This window comes from Drosophila erecta, unplaced genomic scaffold, assembly GCF_003286155.1.
Source record: "Drosophila erecta strain 14021-0224.00,06,07 unplaced genomic scaffold, DereRS2 tig00000021-arrow-pilon, whole genome shotgun sequence".
NCBI lineage: Eukaryota > Metazoa > Arthropoda > Insecta > Diptera > Drosophilidae > Drosophila > Drosophila erecta.
Window position 1 is genome coordinate 16,037,162 of NW_020825198.1, and position 20,211 is coordinate 16,057,372.

The following is a 20,211-nucleotide window of genomic DNA, read 5'->3' on the forward strand; positions in this document are numbered from 1 at the left end:
ACAAATTATCGCAATAAACGATTCAAATAAGCATAGTAATTTATTAATATTACTCCTTTCAGATTTTAGGCCAAGTTTATTTCAAGTGCAACACCAAAAATGAAGCCAGCAAGTCGAGGCTGCAAGTAAGGGGTAATTGAGAGTTGTCTGTGCCACTGGGAACTTCGCTCAGAACAGCTGCAAAAAGTATTCACCCCGCGGTGACTTCGGCTCCCAGAATTCATTTGTTTTGCTTGCCTTCAAATTGCAGTTGCCGCTGTCCTTCACTTGCAACGACGCCCTGTCCAAAAAACAACCCAACTAAATGAGATGTTTCTAGTAAGCTATTGCATACCCTAATAATGTCAATGCGAAATGAACGGAAGGCCTGATAAAAGAGAATATAATATTTTATGCAATATAATAATATATGCAATATATATAGATATACATACATACATTTAATAATATAGCATGTATAATAATAATCTATATAATATATGTATAATATAATATAATATGTATTTTATATCCATATTTGAATGAGGTTTGTAAAATCCGAAAAACTAAGAAAATACAAAAAAAGGAAATGCAACTTGTGTATTTCTTTGTAGACAAAACGATTCGTATAGGTAAACAATTTTTCTACCAAGAAGAGTATGTGGAACGAAATGCTCGTTTATAAAAAACAGTTTGCGCCTCGAAGGTTAAACATCGAAAACCCCATATAAGCCCGAGGTAAAAAGAGAGAAAAAAGACTTCATTACTGGCGGGGCAGCCAAGCATACGGCTTAAATAAAGGTAATTTAAAATTATTTTTTACTTTAATGCCGCCAAACACCTTTGGGTCTGATGAGCTGATTAAGTTTAAGGTTTCTTCGGCCAAATGCGAAATGTTGGCACATCATTTTGATCAGGATAAAAGTCAAGATTGAATATTAAGAGGTTTTGGTAAGAAAAAGTCAGATTGCGGCCTAAGTGTTGCATGTGAACTTAGTCGAGCTAAACGGGTTTTGAAGTAATATCTTCTGAGAGAACTGGCAGAATGGCTTGTGCAACTAAAAAATTCGCGTTTTGTACAAGTTTATTTAATTTAAATAAAAAGTGTTGAGGATTACACCAAGATTATGAGTTTTTTACACTATTATTCTCAGCATGACAAATGTACAATTAGTTAAATGAAACGGATTTTATGAATGGGAACATATTAAACAAGTTCCTATTATAGCGCAACTCAAATCTGGTTCATTGCTATACTGACAATGAAGATACAACAATGCACTCTTACGAAAGTTCATTGGATCGATCAGCTTATGGCTTAAAGACAATTTCATATTTATTTTTAACAGGATCTGGAGTCCATGTGGTACTACAAAAGCAAAATTCATCGTCTTAGATGAATAAATTAAAGAATAAAAGCCACTGTTAATAATTTGATTAAATATAATTATCAAATGGACAAACTTATAACTTATTGGACACTAGAGACAAGAATGTGGTGTATAACATTTAAAGGGATTATGTATTGTTATATACTCGTATACTATTTTAACGACTTTAAAGAGCCAGCGAGATTTAATTGAATCAGCATTCGCTAATGAAAGACATTTAATTCCCCGAGCTTAATGAAGCCTTAGATTGGTCTGTCAATTAAATTAAGTTGAAGCAATAAATACGCACGTAACACCAACCGATTGAAGATCCCAAACCCCGCCAGAGAAACGGAAACGGAAGCAGCCGGCGAGTCTTGGTGGTGCACGCCGTTTTTTACTTCCTCAGGATGGGCGGTCCGTGCGGAAAGCGCCTCAAACACCTCGGAAAAATGAACGCGGACCGCAGGGGCGGGCGGGGGAAGTGAAGGACACCGCCCGCGGCTTCCATTTACAGCCCGCCTAATTTATGCTAAACGCGTCGCGTCTTTGCATTTAATTGTGAAATTAAATTTGATGCGATTAATGTTGACACAACATGCGATTAGTGCAGGAATTATACACCGTGAACAAATGTTAAATACAATTTTAGTTTAATTTAAAAAAGAAGTCAAATTATATAAAAATAGGGCCAAAAACTGTGAAAGAAACGTATTCATCTAAGCATGTTTATCTAAAACATATTTATTATTGCTGTTTTAATTGTTCAAATTTATATTTTAATTTATATCTTAAAAAATATAAAAATAAGAACAACAAATGTATAAGAAACATATGTATGCATTTAAGCAAGTTTATCCAGTACAAATTTATTATTGCTATATAATTTGTAAAAGCAAGTAGCCAACTAGTTTGGATACCATTGCTTTGGGTTAAGTACACTTGGCAAAATATTTCCTTTATAAATACTCAAAAGCATTATTTTTTCTGCCAGTGTAATCCTTCGCCCACTTGCGGTTGCCCTTTGGGCTTTGCTCGGCTTACCTTTGCCGAGAGATGGAGATACTGGCAGATATCTATTAGCCAATCGCCTCGCATTTGGCAAATTATCGTTGTTTATAATATGACAATATTGGATGGCAGCGACAGCGACATGGACAAGCCGTACATAAACAATAATTAAATGTAGCCAAATTAAATTTTACACAAAAGCAGAACACAAAGTGACAGCTGGGCGGTCCCTTCCACGGCCTCCTGCCTTCTGCCTCCTGGCTCCTAGCCCATCCAGCTGCCTCGTCCTCGACTTGGAAATGTCTGCATAATTATGTGGTGCATGTGGTGGGTGGGTGCTTGGAAATGCCTCAGTTGAGTGGTCGAGGCATGTGTGAGTGTCGTGGCTGATAATTTGCAGTTTAATTACAGAACACCGAGGCCCACAAACAACAATGATGAGCGGACGATCGGGTTCACCAGCACTCGATAGCCAAATACCCTAGCCGCAGCCACAGAACCACAGAAATAAAACTTGATTGAAAGAAATACATACTTAAAATATAATATAATAAGTGAGATTCTAAGTGGATTCTAGATTGCCCATTCCGGGCATTGAAGTAATACTTGTGACCATACAAGTATTTAGCCATACACAGAGTACTCATCAGCATGGCTAACACTTTGCTGCATAAATTCAAATTAGTTTGTACAGCCCCATCGCAACGTCCACCAAACCATTGAAACACCTTTCACCCCATAGGACTCACCCTTTTAAAGCCGCCTACTGAACCCCCTTTCGTGGCCACGCATCACTTTTAATTTCCATGTGAGACAATGTTCTTGGTCCTGTCAGGTGCATAACTGCATTATGTCCTCGCATATATCCACAAGCGATTTGTTCGTGTGCGAGGGGCTCACTGTTTATTGGCGTCCATTAGATAAGGAATTTACGCGAATGCAATTGTTGGGCTTCGCCTCGACTTCAAAGGGCTATTGTCGTGCTTTGTCCAGTTAGTTCCGATTAGTGGCATTGAGTGGCATCCGCGATTATGCGGAGGCATTGAATTGAATTTCTATGGGCGCATGTGGCGTATTTTAGGATATTCATATCCACACTACATTTAAACTTAAATTCACACTTTATTTGTACGAAACCAATTTGATCTTAATATCCACTTGTGCACTTAAAGTTGCGTTTACAAAGCCTTTATGAGCTGCCAAATTATACCCAAAGTATGCTGCACATTTTTTCATTTTCTCTTGATAACTAACAATATAGATGCACTTTTAAATTGTGTTATAAATAACACCTTTTTGCTGATATCAATTCAAGCAATTGATTGATTCGTTATTAATAATTGTTTTCCTATTTTAAACTATTTAAGTTTACGCATTTGCGATATACCTTTTTTGTGAATACACATCTGCAATATGAGCCTACTAAAATGATTTTAATTAAAATCATACGCGTGTCATTCATTTGTCCTCTGATTTAAATAAAAATTTAAAAGCGCCGGAAGAGAAGGGAACTGAAACATACAGATATGTATGTATACGAGTAGACAAGAAGGATGAATTATTTTTGTATAAAATGTTGACCAGCAAATATTAATTGCTGCCCAGTTCCATCCGCTTTAATTACAATTACTCTTGTTCATTCATTGTGTATTTGGTTGGCTGAAAACTTTTTTCGTGTTAATTAGTGTAAGCATAGGGCAGGGGATCTACCTTAGTTATTCTACCTGTCACTATTTGTACATTTGAATTGAATGGCAGTTGGACGAGTGGAAAACCAACAACACACACTCCTGAAGAGTGTATTAAATGCCAATCACAATAAAGTTCCCATAACTGGAGAGCAAATTTTAATGAATGTGTATTCTATGCGTAATAAGGAAAATAAAACAGATATTTTATAATTGACAAATATGACACACTGTTTACCCATTAATGTGGGGGAGTCAAAGCTCGGTACTTGACCGTTTTTTTTTTGTCCTTAGCTGACGACTCAGTTAATTGTATCTTTTTTTTAATTTCACTCAATGAAAATTCACTTCCCGTACGTTAACTGTATTTGCTCTGATATTTTGTATTGGCATATTTCCAAGTATTTATCTATATGACAATTGTTGTGGTAGGAAACTAATCAATTTCCAGGCCATCCACTTTGCAATTCCCAAATCACGGTTCTTGCTGTAAGCAAAGTTCTTAAAGCTTTTTCTCTAACATTTTAGGAAATTAAAATCACAATTTCTCTACACGTATATCCATAACTGGGTGGTCCCAACGCAATCATTCGTCAAGTTTTATGAGCTTTATGAAATTGGTATGCAATCGGCAAAAGTACAATCGTAATTATAATTCAGCGAATTAAACAAAAAGGTAATGGGCCTGCAGCATCGATGAAATTGAAGTGTATTTGTTTACGTATTTTGGCGCGACGTATCTTGAGTTTCACTGGAATTGCCCTAGTAAAAAAAGTCCCTCTATAAGCTCAACTTTTGAAAAAGGTTGGAAAATTGCCTTTGTAGGTGCATAGTTTTCAAATACTTTCATCTGCTGGTATTCCTCTAAGGTATATGGAACATTATAATGCTCAATACTAAAACTTCAAGTTAAAAAATAAAAAACCCACGTTTTTAAGAACTTAGCACTGCTATCCAAGAGCATTGCGAATCCGACTTAGAACTCTACGATTCTGATTCACAACGTTTTGTTTACATCTCCGGTGCCCGATGTTAAGTACTTAAGCGACTGGGGGCGAGCAAAAAGAGTCACTTCAATTTCGCAGCCACATCGATTTGAATACGGATATAATATACATATTGGGGTGTACGAAATTCGTATAAATAAATATGCGCAGTGTTAATACCGCAGTCGACCCGACAGTTGCTCTTAATCGGCGCTTTTGCGCAATACTAATATTTGCAGTGCAGAATATTTAAGATCGTTTAGTTTCTGCACTCGAAAAAAAGAGAGCCATAGTGGTTATTGATAATTATTATTTACTATGCGAAAAGCAGGAAAAATAATTACAAATTAAATACACCGCCTTTACTACCGTGTATGGCTCTTACTAAATGGCTATTATTATATTATTAGAGTGAAATGATTTAATTTCATTACTATTCAACTTTTGAAAGGTATGTTTATGAATTGAAATAGGCTGGTGTCACATAAAAAGTCATAAAATGTACATCCGTAATTGATGTAGGCCAAATAACAAATAATATTACCAATCAAAAACGAAACAAATAGCGCAATGTTTTACAGTTTTTTACGGTAAATAACAGTTTGTGAGAATAATGTCGCTGTACACTATTTTTTAAATTTACACTGTGTCTCGTTTCGATTAGTTTTTTCTTGTGTAAATTCGCTTGTTACCCAACTGTTGTGACCCTTGGGTCCGGTGACCCTCTAGTAACTGTCTGATCTGTGTCTGTGTTCCGCTTAAAACGCTCGATGAGACAACGCATCGACGCAGTTGCTCTGTAGAACGTCCGTCGCAATGTTCTGGCTCGGATTCGGTTTGCTGTTGATCGCGTTGTCCCTATACCTGCTATATGTCTTCGAGCGGCAGAGCAGGATCGACCGCCTCACCCACAAGTGGCCGGCTCCACCGGCGCTGCCTTTCATTGGCCATCTGCACATCCTAGCCCAATTGGTTGGACCGCATCCGCTGCGACGAGCCACCGAAATAATCACCAACCATCTGAAGGATCACCGCGGCAAACTGTGGATGGGCACCAAGCTCTACTTGGTGGACTGCAATCCCAAGGATATACAGGCTCTGTGCAGTGCACAGCAGCTGCTGCAGAAGACCAACGACTACAGGGTATTCGAGAACTGGCTCTGCGAGGGCCTCTTCACCAGCGGATTCGAGAAGTGGTCCCATCGCCGGAAGATCGTAATGCCGGCCTTCAACTACACCATGATCAAACAGTTTGTGGCCGTCTTTGAGAAGCAGTCGAGGATTCTCCTGTCGAATGTCACGAAATTTGCCGATTCCGGGGACGAAATGGACTTCCTTCAGCTGATCAGCTGCTTCACTTTGGACACTATTTGTGAAACTGCCCTCGGAGTCTCTGTGGGCTCGCAGTCGAGCGCTAAATCGGACTACCTCGATGCTGTTAAATCGTAAGTAAACTACACTTGTAGCATCTAACAGAAATGTACTCAGTTTGTTTTTAGTCAGCAAATAAGAGGTGATTACTCATACATTTTCGCACATTATTTAAACAAAACAAACATTGAGAAGATATAATTTTCGCACATTAATTAAACAAAACAAACACTTGAGAAGATATAAAGGACACATCTAACACGTTAGTTCAATAAAAGTTGCACAACCCATGATAGAAAGCTTTATGGCTTATTCGACAGAGCTGCGTTATTTATTTATTTAGCAGTCATATATGCAAGTAACATTTAATAGTTATCAAAACTGATTTTCTGCAACTTCGTTTGCTCACAGAATCCTTGTGATCATCGATAAGCGACTGAAGAACATCTTCTACCGCAACTCGTTCATTTTCAAACGCACATCGCACCATAAGCGAGAGCTGGAGCTGATAAAAACGCTACACGGATTCACAGAGGGCATTATCCAGAAACGGATTGACGAAATCAATCAGGATGCTGAGAATCGCAACTACCAGACTAATGATGCGGAATTGGACGGAGTCAAGCGGACCAACTGCTTCCTGGACACTCTGCTGCTGTCCAAGGGTCCCGATGGTAAACCATTGACGGTCAAGGATATTCGCGAGGAAGTGGACACCATCATATTTGGGGGCTTCGATCTGACGGCCACCACCCTCAACTTCTTCATGTACAACATGACTCTTCATCCGGAGCACCAGCAGCGATGTCGCGAGGAGGTGTGGTCGGTATGTGGGAAGGACAAAAGGGAACCCATCACCATGGAGCAGGTGCGTCAGATGGAGTTTCTAGAGGCTTGCATCAAGGAAACGCTGCGGATGTATCCCTCAGGTCCACTCACCGCCAGAAAGGCCACAGCCAACTGTACAATTAGTAAGTACATTCGAAGTTATTTACAAATATTGTTATGATTTCACTGGTCCACCTTTCCCAGATGACTTCTTCATCCCGAAGGGCAGTGATGTTATCATTTCCCCAATTTACATGGGGCGCTGCAAGGACTTCTTTCCGGATCCGATGGTCTTCAAGCCAGATCGCTGGGCGAGTGGAGCGGAGCCCAAAATTGAGGCCACCACTTTCATACCCTTTATGGCGGGCGCGCGGAGTTGCATGGGCCAGCGGTATGCCATGGTGATGCTCAAAGTGGTGCTAGCCCACCTGCTGAGGAACTTCCTGTTCGAGCCCCTTGGCGAGCGACAGGTGAAGATGAAGCTCAACTTTGTGATCACCCTCCATACCGTCGAACCCTATCTATGTAGAGTTAAGCATCTAGATTGAGGCTAGCCAGCAGTTTTCACTTAGCCAATACGTGTGTCAATAAAGTTAGGTAATTGTACAGATACATTTAGCTTATTCTAGTCATTTGAGTATTTTTTGGGATACTTTTCAAGGTATACCATGTATTCATTTTATACCGTGAAATACCATAGGTATTCATTTTAATACTTCATTTTAATAATTTTCAAGGTATACCATTCATTTCATTCTATGAAATACTATACGTATTCATTTTAATACTGGCTACCAAAAGGGTACATATCTATTAAATGAATTTCTGGTTGTTTCTCATAATTGCTGTAAGTAATGCCTCCTTTAATAATTCAATCGAACTGACGCACACTCGTTTTAAAGCACTTTTTTTCAGGAATTTGTTAGGAGTGTTTAATTTACCAAGACTTTTCCACTTCGAACTCATTATGAAGCTTTCAGTATAGACCCCTATCAATTCGTTTCACTGGGCTCCTTTCAAAGCGTTTGCGTTTCATTGCGACGCACAACATTTCCGTTTTTAATGATATATAAAAAAGAATTCCGTACGATTTGGAGTATTTTTTTGCCTGCTCATTTTTATGCGATTTAAGCAGGGCGCGTTCGTCTAGAAAATAATTTCTGGGTGGCGTGGATTTTTATTGTGGCAACCGAGCAGCGGAAAATCAACAAACATTTCCTGGCGCTGTAATAAATAAAAATGCATAAAGCAGCCACCAAGCCGTCGCCAGTCAGTCATTCGGTCTGCCATATCCCGACTAGTCCTGGCCTTATCCTGGTGAAAATACACACACTCCCACCACGGAGTACCCATTATCCGCCAGCATCATCATCGAATTCCGGTGCAAATTATGAGCGTTGCCTGCTGATTATGGCGGCTGCCACGGGGCGCAGGATCAGGCGGTATATAAAATGCAATTTATTTAAATAAAAATCAAGTTTAATTCGCATTGTCGTAAATTTTTCTTTTATTTTCATACTCTTCAGCTCGTCGCGGGCATTGAATTTCACGCTTTTGTTAACAAGCGCATAAAAGTTTGTTCTATCTGCCAACTGATACGTTTCTGGCATTCAAACTGGCAGAAAGGGGTTCGAACTTTGAAGACTATTGAACTCAGTGGCTGATTGGTGGTGCGAGTTTGGGGTGGCTTGATTTTCATATTCTGACAGACTGGTGCTGGGATAGGAAATGATTTCAGCCAATTTCCAAGCATTCCAAGTCGATTTTAATCAATGATGAAATAGTATATAAATACAGCTTTTTATTATCTTTTTTTTTAATACTGAAAGCAAGCTCAAAGGCATTGATTAATTATTTAAAAAAGCATTATTTTGACAGCAAATGCTAATTTAACAAGCCAGCTGGTTAAACAAAAATGATTTTAAATAAAATACGAATCAATAAGCCAAATAAATGTCAGGTCAAAGCACTACCAAAAGTAAAGTGCTTCAGCGAACAAATTTAGATTATTTACATAATGTAAGTAATCTACCAGCTATACCGGATTTCGGGTTCAAATCCGGAAATTTTAAAATACAATGCTCGCTGGCATCGAAACTGAATAAATTTGTAACTGAACAAAAATGCCAAACGCCTGTCAAGAAATGAGTGCATTTGATTACGCACTTTTATTAACGTCCAGTTAAACTTTTATGACCCCCCCGCCACCTTGGGCCCTTTTAAAATCCATCTTGAAATTAAAATATGCGCCTAAGGAACATGTTCCCGAAATTTCGAGTGCTTGGCCAAAGTTTTACGATCGCTTTATTGGGTTTGCAATCGCGGGGAGGCTTTAACCCTTCCGTTGGCACCCGCCATAACTTAATTATCCATATGAATCCTTGCAGGCTTTTATGGCGACCCAACCCCGCGGCTTTAATTATGATGAGTACTTGGTGTCTCTCCTTTTTAGTGTCAGCTGTCATATTTTTATCTATCTTAATTCGCAGATCTTCACGGTGGCTTTCTCCGGGTGTCGCCGCCCATTAAAGCGATATGAAATCCAGGTCCATATCTTAATCCCGGTCCAGACTTGACGCAATGTTTTATTGCTGCTGACTGGGCGCAGTTTTCATTTTCATTTACATTTACACAATTTTTATGTCCGGCATCTGTACATCGTGCATAAGTTTATGATGGAGCATAATTCACGGCGTGGCCATCGTCAATGTTTAATGCTTAAAAAAGCCCAAGGCGCGGGTTCTTAATTATAATAAATTCGGAAGTATGGGGTTGTTTTGCATTATTTTATTTTCGCCTGACTTAAAAGTGATGGCACTATGTAGTAAATTTCAGGCAGTTCAAATAAATAAATATGTTAGTTGTTTAATTGGATTAATTAATACATATTTGTATAAAAATGTGGTAACATGTATTAAATCAATAGATACTCCCAAATACTGTTATTCTTTGAAAACTATTTTTTTTACAAGTGAATTTCATTTAAAGGCAATACAAAGTGGCCTTTGCGACCACATGTGGTTTGCTTGCCGCTTTCCGGTTAGTGCACATTTCTCATTGTTTCAAGTTAAGTAAACCAGTCGGCGCCCCAAAATGAGAAAACAAATTAAACCCTTCGAATTGTGGTCGTTTGAGGTGAGCTATGGCCAAGTGACGTGTGATGAGGTTTGGGGTTTTTGGGGTTTCGGGATACCATGGGATGTGGTATGCGATGAGGTGGATGGGATGGCGACTTTGAAGTAATCGGCCCCGGTGACATTGCCCTACGGCTAAGCCTCATTTGTGGTTTAATTGTGTCGCCGGTCGGCTGCTGAAAGTCGATTATGTCAATATTGTCCTAGGTTTACGACGGCCCCACGGCTAATGGCTAATGGCTAATGGATGGTGCCCATTTGCTTCTGGATCGCATCCGGGGTTTGAGAATGCATATTTGCGATAAGCTGCAAGTTTGCGGCCAACTTGGCCGCAGCTCATATGCTAATTAGTGTGGCATACTTTAAGGCGCACGGCTAGGCATTAAATCGGAAAAGTTTACGACGTGAAAGGGGGCGGTTCCCAAACGCCCATATGCGAACAATACCGCCATAAAGTTGGTGCGGAAATGCATAAAAATCCGTTGGAATACGAATTTACGAATCGAATTACAAGCGAGTTGGGAAAAAAAGGGCAAGAAATAAAAGGAGTAGCTGTGCTACACATTAAAAACGCATAAAAATCGGCAAAATAAAACACTACAGCAGCCAAAACCGAATGAAAACGCTGCAAATAAAGTGGCTATGAACATAAAAATCTGGATGGCATTGCAGTTGGCTGCGGATGAGAAGGAGGCTTTTGCACAGAAGCCAATTGGAGCAATCAATTAAAATTGATCAGCGAAATTGAATCACGTGTTACAATTTTCCGCATCCACTTACATCGAGCATGTGGGGTTGCAATAAAGTTACAATAAAATCGAGGCCATTAAATTGTCTTAAGCTACTTTACTTAAAGTGCTTAAAGTGTTACTTTAAAGTGCTTTTTTCGAAAATATCTTCAATCCCTAAAGAAATCTATTGTGTCTTACGATGAAAGTACGGTTAAATATTTATTGTTTATTTTTGATGAAATGTATGCGACTGGCAAGCTTTGTCAAATGACGTTTATAAAAAATACTTAAGGAAATTCGCAAATGCAAAGCAGAATCGCAACCGTTTTGCTAATGTAATTAACCAGTCTGCAAGTAAATGCACAAAAGCAAGAAATTAGTAAGGAAATAGGGTAGAGAAAGAATGGTAATGGCTCGCCCAGAAAGGGGTAAGAAAATTACAAACTGTTGGTCCAAAATGTCAACTTAAACTCTTTATGCACCGCCGGGAATAGGAAAAAAGCACAAAAATATAAGGAGCAACAGCAGCTGTCTTGGTCAGAAGGTGGCTAATTACACTGCACAGCAAACAACGAAATGAAGCTGAAAAAAGCGAATGGAAAGGAAAAATTAAATGCAGTCCCTCGGGGGGCGGAATTTGTTTTGGTAAAGACATTAAACGGAAGCCAAGCCAAGCCAGGAGCGGCAAATTCCGGGCACGTAGGAGTCACAAAAAAATATAGTGATACAGAATTAATTAAAACAAAAATTGCTTAAGCAAATTGTATTTTATCTATATTATTGCAGATCCCGAGACAGGGGAAATTACGCAGCTTGTCAGCAGCACATGATGCGAAAACTCAAACCAGCCGCAGAACAATAGCAGAAACCAGAGAACAGAAACCAGAAAACAGGGAACAGAGCCGGGCAAACAGTTCGCCCATATTCAGTAAAGTTTTGTGTGTTTTGCATAAAGTTTTGTGGATCTGGAAGGCAAACATTTATACATGCCAGCCACTTGAATGTAACAAGCCAAAGTTCAAAGCTCAAACTTTTGCCCGCACTTCAAACACCCAAGTTGCAACAATGTTGAGCCCCATATCAAATTTCTACGGATGCATGTGGTGCATTGAGTGTGGTCAGGGTGTATGAAGTTGGACAATCGAAAAGTTTGGCTCACATAAAAGCAAAGGTGCCAGTTCAGTCCCCAGAATGCCAGGAAAACGCTCTGCTCCACCAAATATTGGTACCTCTTAATAACAATATTGGGTACACAGTTCTCTATTTAAGATGTGAAGTATTGTATGTGTAATCCGCATTAGGTGACCTTATTAGCAATCAGCTCAATAATATTCAATCATTTGTAGAGCTCCATTATAGCACCCAACCTATGTCAAAAATACAGCAGTTAACACTTATATGCTCAAGGCTTTTATTTTTTGAGCCTGCAAAAAGGGTGGAACCTCAAAAGATCATTATTCAGATGGTAAATTACTAGAGAGTTTCCTTTTGCCTAACAGAGCGAAATTAATTTAATAGTATTTTTGTAACCCTTAACCGCTAAGTGTTTCAGTTTTAAGCCTGTTAGGCCTATTAGAGCTGCTTTTTAAGATGCATAAGACAGGGCATTTGGACCTCTAAACATTCAAGAGCAGAATATTAAAGAGTTGCCATTTTAATTACTCGCTAGGAATTGTACACAATTGGATAGAAAAGCCATTAGGACTGAAAATATACCCCACTCTCGGTGGAAACAAATAAAGATACAAATATAAATGCCAGTCAGATTTCCAGCTCAACTAATGAGTGACCATGCATAAACAAAAAACGAGGGGGAAAATGGGAATTCGGACTTAAGTCCATTGCCATGGACGAGCACCTTGCCCTGGTAGAGACGCTTGAATGTCTCAAGTCAAGCGGCTCCCTCGGCCAACACTTATTTTAATGAGAAATTCTAATTTCACCAATAACACAAAAGACATCCTGCAAAAATGCACAAACAAAAAGGTAAATAAAGCAATGCGGCGAAAGATATTTCTGCTTTTCCTTGGCAAGAAGCTGCCGTGATTGCTTTTCGCCACTCGTCCGTGACGAAAACAAAAGAGGCCGCTGTCTTTTCCCCTATCGAAAAGGCGGAAAAGCCCCGAACGGAAAAAATACGAATTGCCTGCATAAAAATATCTTGAGTATTTGCTAGTCTGCAATTAAATGAGGGCTTGCTTCTCCGTTTCTCGAGCGAAAGCGAGGCGACTGCGCTTAGCAATAATAATTACAGTTTGGATGAGTTTGGGGGATTTTGCTGAAGTGTTTCAGGGGCTAAAGTTCTTCTGATTCGGCTGGGGATGGGTGATATGGGGATCTGTTCTCAGGACTCAGGGGATCTCAGGACTGCCAGTACGAACAACTTAAGCTTGACAAAAATGCAAAATAAAAGGAAATTAGGTATCAGCTAGTAAAAATGCGTTGAATAAATAGATTTAAAAATGAAATTGAAAAGGCTTAAATTATAGATGAAACAATTAACTACAACTATTAACCATAACTACAAACATTTTGTATACCGCATATATACCAATATCTGATTTGTATTAACCTCTTTTTCCTAAAATCAAACAATCTTTTATTGAAAGAGTCGAAGGAAGTCCAAGGATATACACCTAGCAAACACACCACACAAGAAGCAGCTAACATGGGAATGCAATGCGACCCCAGAAAAGGGGGAAAACATGGGGAGCCAACACCCCCCTTCGAAATGGCCCGCAATAATGGAGCAGGACTTAGCCAAGTCGAATTACAGTGACAGTTAAGGTAACGCAACGCATGGCAATGTACATAAAATGACACTGAGTGTCAGTTTCAATTAAACATGTTGACAGCTGTAAGGACACGGCCAAAACTCAACGGCAGGCCCAAATATTCACTACCCCCATGGCACACAGATACAATTGTCTGTGTCTGGGGTGGATTTCTGGCCCTTGGCCATTTCGATTTTAATACAAGAAATTCCTGGCATTGTCGAATGGCCATAAAGAAGTCGAAGGGAATACGTCGAAGAAGCCGAGCTCGTATGACATCTTTATCGGGCCGAAAGAAGAATTTTTGCCGAGATTTTCTGGTTGTTTTTAGACGTTGATATCTTATGCCCTTATGGCACTGCTCTAAAATTGGTCTGGACACTTATAAGAACTTATTTATTATTTCCCTTTCTTGACCTTTGTAAAAACAATTAAAAATTATATAAAAATATAAATGTAAAATATTTATATTTACAGATTTCTAAGCAATGAAGTAAAATCGTGTAATAAAGTGTGCTCTTCATTGAAAACAGTGCCTTTTATATTTTAGGCATGTGCATGCCTTGCATGAAAATGGCTATCATTTTTTGACAGGAGCCAAAGGAACTGTGTGCAGTTTTAAGTAATTTTATGTGTATTTGTTTTAATTTACATTCAAAATGAACGATAAGACTTTCCTGCCAATTTTCTGCCTTGTCCTCTCCATCTTGATGCATTGACAACTTGTCAAACATTCTAATATCCTGTAGAGCTTGTGTTTTGCATGGGTTCGTGATGTGGGCATTATGGGGAATTCGGTTTAATTAAACTGCATTCGTACATGATGCAAATAGAACGATTTTGCTGTTTGCATATTAATTCCAGTAATTCTAATTGAAGGCGACACAAACTAAGAATATTTTGCCAGATTTCTCAGAAGGGTAATGAACAAATGTCTATTTGAAGTAGAAATAGTTGGACTGTCAAACAGGATTCAGGGAATTATACCTACATTTATGTTTTAACAACAATTTACTACAAGGTGTAAACCATTTCGAGCGCTCAAAACCTTTAGATACTTGAACGAGTCATTAAAATTATTCCGATTTTAATATTCTTTTCTCGACCCTCCCTAAAAACATTTAAAGCGGTATCTTGAGGGTGGAAAGTTAAACCACTCGATGTCATTTTGACGCCAATGGACCAGTGACTTTTTCCAGTATTTGCCCAAAATATTAGCGTTATGCCTTTGACAAATCAATTGGCAAACGATTGACTTGGGAGACAGAAGGCTGAGTGTCATCAACCACACCCTCAATGGGCGTTGGTCACACCTCGTGCCAAAATTATTTGCCCAGATTGCTCCGAGAATTGGAATAAAAGACCTTGTTGACGGTTCGGATCAAACGCGAACAAAGCTGTGACAAAGAGATCTTGAAAAGCGTTCTGTTTGACTTAATAGTCGTTGAAGTAAAAGATCAAGCAGAAAATGCGCGACCATAGTAATCGGAAATTTTCAAAAACATGATCTGCCTATGGTATGAGTAAAAATATATGAAGTTGAACTTGTTGCGATAAACCAAATTTTGTGTCTGCGAAAACCCCTTTTGGAAATCCAAGCAGACAGCATACCAATGTTTTATACATAATTTGAACAATTCAATGAAAAATGTCGCCTAAATAGGCAACAGGTGCTCTTGGCGGTTAAAAGTTGGCGGCTACTTAAATTGGTACTTGAAATGCATCTCGTTTTATAGAACACATATGTATTTATATTAAATGTAGGTTTATATTAATGTGGCAGTTTGTGACAATCTTCTGAATCTGCATGCTTAATTTAAACTTTCTAGCTTTAATAGTTCCCGGAATCTCGGCATTCATACGGACGGACATACAAACGGACACGGCCATATGTATATCTATTACTCGGCTAGTAATCGTGATCATGAGTATATACACTTTTTATGTCCGGAAACGTTTCCCTCAAACTGTAAGATATCTATCGGATCTAGTACTCTACGAGTAACGGATATAAAGACCAAATTCAATCTAGTAGTCGAATACTTCACCGTCGTTGCAATCGTCTCCAAGTTTTTGTAATTTCTATATATTTTCTGTGCTGAAAGTCTCAAAAAATCGATAAAAATATGGCCAACACCGCGAGCCCTGTTCCAGTTTCTGCACCCGATGCGGAGGTAAATGAAAATAAATCCTTATGCGAGGGAATAACTAAGCTGATCCTGTGGCGCAACTGGAGAAATTCGCTACTTGTATTTGGCATACTACAGGCCTTAATGTATGATCTTTTTTCTGAGCCGGCTCTATTCGTGGTGAGCGTATGGGCTTTGACTATCATGATCATATCGATGGGGTACCGTCTTTGCGTTCAGTGCCTTCATTTGATTAAAAGAACCGATATCCAAAATAATAGCTATCCAAAATATCTTGACATAGACCTAAGTATCTCCCTGGAGCAATCTAGGGAACTTGGTGTCCTGATTCAAACCAAAACTGAGGGGTTCCTAAATAATCTACGAGAAGTATTAATACTAAAGAGCTTTTGGCGAACATTCAAGTGGTTCGGTATTCTTCTTTTAATTATCATATATGGAAAGAGCATTAACTTTCTAATGGTTAGCCAATTGGGTAAGTCAATCTTTAATAAATAAAAACAAAAGTTTAAAAAAATCATTTAACTATCAGGGCTGGTTCTGCTCTTCACAATCCCTAAAATGTTTGAGATAAAATCACGTTTTGCAAAATTTATAAGGCTTCCTAAATGTATTAAGCAATTTCAAATTACCAAAGTAAGCAATCCGAAAACCCCGGATGCATTGGACATGGAATCCTTAAGTGAGGGCAACGAGGAAACTATGAAGCAAATCGAAAAGCAAACGGAAGACATGGAGCTCTCAACCAAGGAATCACAGGATGCGGGCGATGATCTTAAAACCTTTGAAGCAAAGGAAGAAATATGCAGTGATGATTTCGAGCGACTTGCCGATTCCTGGTCAGACGAAGAGATACTGTCCGATCAAACAAATTGATACCAGATAAACTTCATACAATTTATTTTTATATATTTTCAAGGGTTTGCATGAATAAAATTCCTAGGAGCTTGGGCACTGTTCCAAACTACAGCTAAATTCATTTCTTTAAAAAGTGTTCCTACTTACAGCTTTCACATTTCCTTGTAACAAACGATGAAAGTAGATGATACTTCAAACTATCCCGAACTACTGCTTTCGTCGCCATCGTTCACAAATTCAAAGGCCCTTCTTGCCCGAAAAGCGCGATAGAGTCCTTGCTTCGCCTGTCCTGCTTGAGATTCACTTCTGATCGTTGATACCACTGCATCGCTCTTCGGCGAATAGTTTGCCTTGAAGACCTTTAGGAATGACGGAACGGGCGACACAATGCCATCCGTATGAAACTGGACAATTCCCTGGATGTGTTGAGGTCGCAAGAGGCTGCATAGCTGACGAAGATGCATCCTGGTCGGATTAGGCGTCCACTTAAGTTCTGTGATATCTAAGGAAACCGTCTTTTGATGGGGATTAAAGTCCGTCGGGTAACCGCTGACGAAAATCTTTGGTACATAATTTTCATCCCGAAATCGCTCCAGATCGGTACTAAGGCACTCATAGCATTTTGTCATGTGTTCGCCCAGATGAATATGTCCGCGGAGATTCGTGTGTGCCAATCTCCAGACCATTTCCTCGTAGCCAAATTTTGGCACTTTCAGATGCACCACGCTCTGGTCATTCTGTGCTCCGTGAGCCTCGATGGCATGTGCCATCTCATCAAAATCTACATGATCAAACGGCAAATTTACGGACGAGAGATTCAGATACAGCTGCTCGGTTCCCTGGGCGATCCAAGAGTTGAAGACCGAGTTGCCCAGTAGACGACCAAGATTATCCAGCCTCATAGCCGAGTAGCAGTACAGCAGTCGGTTATCCTGCATCCGCCGGATAAGCACAATGAGGCTGTGCCCCAGATGACTTCCAGAGCACAGCATCCCCTCCAGGCGTTTTCCGTCTTTTAGCTGCAGTGCAAAGGGCTGGCCCTCCTCCACCACATGGAAGTCCTGTCCCACAACGTTCGCATTACGGGATTGCAGATATTGAAACAGCTGAGTGGCCAGTGGCCGAGTAGTGTACATCGGACAGAACCGGCGGGGCAAATGTATGAGCTGCTTATCCACGTCGCACAAGGTCGTGAGAAACACCTTGGAATGGGCATCAAACAGCTTGGGAATCACGTCGAAGTGCAGATCTGGGTGATCCTTGGGTCGCATGTTGATGGCAAAAATGACAGTTCAACAATGGGCTGTAAATAAAGTGTAAATTATATTCAATTAGAAACAGTATTAAACATTGAATGAATATAAAAATAATATAAATAGTAGTATTAATACTTTTACATTTTTCTATTGAAACTTGCCTAGTTATTTTTTATAATATGCTTAAGATAAGATTTAATTAATATTTTTCTAAACAAGTATATTAAGTTACATGTTTGTAAAAGTTTTTTTGTTAGCTTCAGTTAAAGAAATATATGTTCTTTTTCACGCTGTATCTTTCTTGTAATAAATTTGCTGGAACTTTTCGAGATCCACACTACTTATATTATATTACCAAGACATGACGTAGTGAGGGCAACTGCACTATGAATAATTTTTGTTACCCATTTCAAGAGACGACGCTGCACTTTTATGGGCCAACAAATTTTCCGCCTGAACTCGCTCAGACCGAAAGTGTCATAAAATCTTTCCCGTTTGGAAACAGCATTTTATCGATTGCCGTATTCAAATCCCATGCAAAATGACATTAAAAATTATATTGAAACTGCCAAAACCACACCGACCATAAAAGTTTTCTCAGCTCCCCTGTAAAAACTCCGCTCGAGGTAATTAGTTTTTGGCCCATGGCTGAGCTAAAGCCATAAAAGTTAGCTGGCATCGACCGCTTACCAGAAAATGTCATTAGAATTTTATCTAAAATAGCGCAGGATTTCCTTACTTTTACGCCGAAAAGAAGAGTTTTGTCAAATTGCAAAAGCACAATAACATTTTTATAATGAAGCGGAAGACTTTTACTTTGCAAATCCAGTAGCACCTATTTCACTTATTTAAGTTAAGTTAGAAAATTATTTAAAATTATACGCATGCAAAGCCCTGTCAATTCCTAACACAAATTCGACTGCAAAAGTGTTTCTACAAAATTGCGAAAAGCCTCATGCAATCAAAGTAATGATAGCCAATAAATAATTTGCCACACACAATGGACCAAAAAGACTCCAAGTACTTAGTTGCAGGACTAGAAACAGGACCTGTCACACCCTGCCACAAAGAATTTACACATGAATATCTGGGTATCTGACGGATTTAATCACATATAATCCCACCCTTTCTGGCATGGAATGTGAAAAATTGTGGAGGACACATGTGATTACGGCGTTTGTGGGGTTGGCCAATGACTAATGATGCTTTCATTTATCTTTCAACCGTTGCCGTGAAAGTGTTAATTCTTGGAGTTGCCATATATCCTTTCTGTGGATGCCATGTGCGCATATAATTACTCGGATAGCTGGAAAAGCTTTTGTCATCACTTTGAAATTATTTAAATTTGGCTCCGAAATGACTAACTGACTAATCGCAATCTCGCAGACATCGTTGATAAATGAGCCACTGATGAGTGGCGTTGAAGAGAAGCCCAAGCTAAATGAAAAATTATCGCAATTTAAATGTTTGCTTTTGGCTTTATGCTCGCAAATAGGGTATGTGGTTTTCCAAAGATCTTAGCTGATAATTATAAGGGATTTGCATATGTAATTTTCCGTTCTCCCAGCCTAAAGTTAAGTCATTGAATTCAAAAGGCAGTTGTGGGATTCTTCGCCATTTAGAATCAAGCAAAAAATATATTTCTTGAAATTGTAGTAAAAATATAATAAGTTAAGTTCAAAGTGAACATTTTCTGGGACTATAAAAGCCAAATCCAGTAGATCCTTTAATGTGTCCAATTGATACTGCCAACCATTAGGCCAAGTAAAAAAATAGCTGGGGGAGCAACACGAATTGTGAACGGAAAGGCCCACAGAGATTTGCCAAATGAAAGATTTATGGCGTGCCAAGGAAAACATTTGTGTTTATACTTCAGTGTTGGTTTTCCACTCCCCTCGAAATAAGGGACATGTGGAGTTTGCGGCGGAGGATGTGCCAAAGTTCATTAATTATGATTGGAGACAGTTGTACAATTAATAAACGAAGCGAAGCGACTATTTCCCCGGATTGCGGTGGACTTCCTTGGATTGCAACTTTTTGGCTAAGGAGGAGAAAATTCGGGCGGAAGACCGAGC

The 20,211-nt window shown here is 39.2% G+C and overlaps 3 protein-coding genes across 5 annotated transcripts in view; 2 read left to right on the forward strand and 1 right to left on the reverse strand.

Annotated features, from left to right (window-relative positions):
* The window catches only part of LOC6546253, a 69,228-nt gene that overhangs the window by 43,241 nt on the left and 5,776 nt on the right, over nt 1–20,211 (reverse strand). For all 3 annotated transcript variants that reach the window (XM_026977221.1, XM_026977222.1, XM_001972824.3), the window contains exon 2: nt 17,028–18,183. In XM_026977221.1, coding sequence (XP_026833022.1) covers nt 17,078–18,151 — 1,074 coding nt within the window. In that variant the 5' untranslated portion in view covers nt 18,152–18,183 and the 3' untranslated portion in view covers nt 17,028–17,077. The remainder of the gene's footprint in view (nt 1–17,027; nt 18,184–20,211) is intronic.
* Nucleotides 5,644–7,845, forward strand: LOC6546251 (probable cytochrome P450 312a1). The gene is made up of 3 exons (XM_001972822.3): nt 5,644–6,479; nt 6,817–7,376; nt 7,438–7,845. The coding sequence occupies exons 1-3, from the start codon at nt 5,851–5,853 to the stop codon at nt 7,779–7,781; spliced, it is 1,533 nt and encodes a 510-aa protein (XP_001972858.1). The 5' UTR covers nt 5,644–5,850; the 3' UTR covers nt 7,782–7,845.
* On the forward strand, nt 15,971–16,912 carry LOC6546252. Its single transcript, XM_001972823.3, has 2 exons — nt 15,971–16,497; nt 16,555–16,912. Exons 1-2 carry the CDS (start codon nt 15,999–16,001, stop codon nt 16,896–16,898), a joined length of 843 nt encoding a protein of 280 aa, XP_001972859.2. The 5' UTR covers nt 15,971–15,998; the 3' UTR covers nt 16,899–16,912.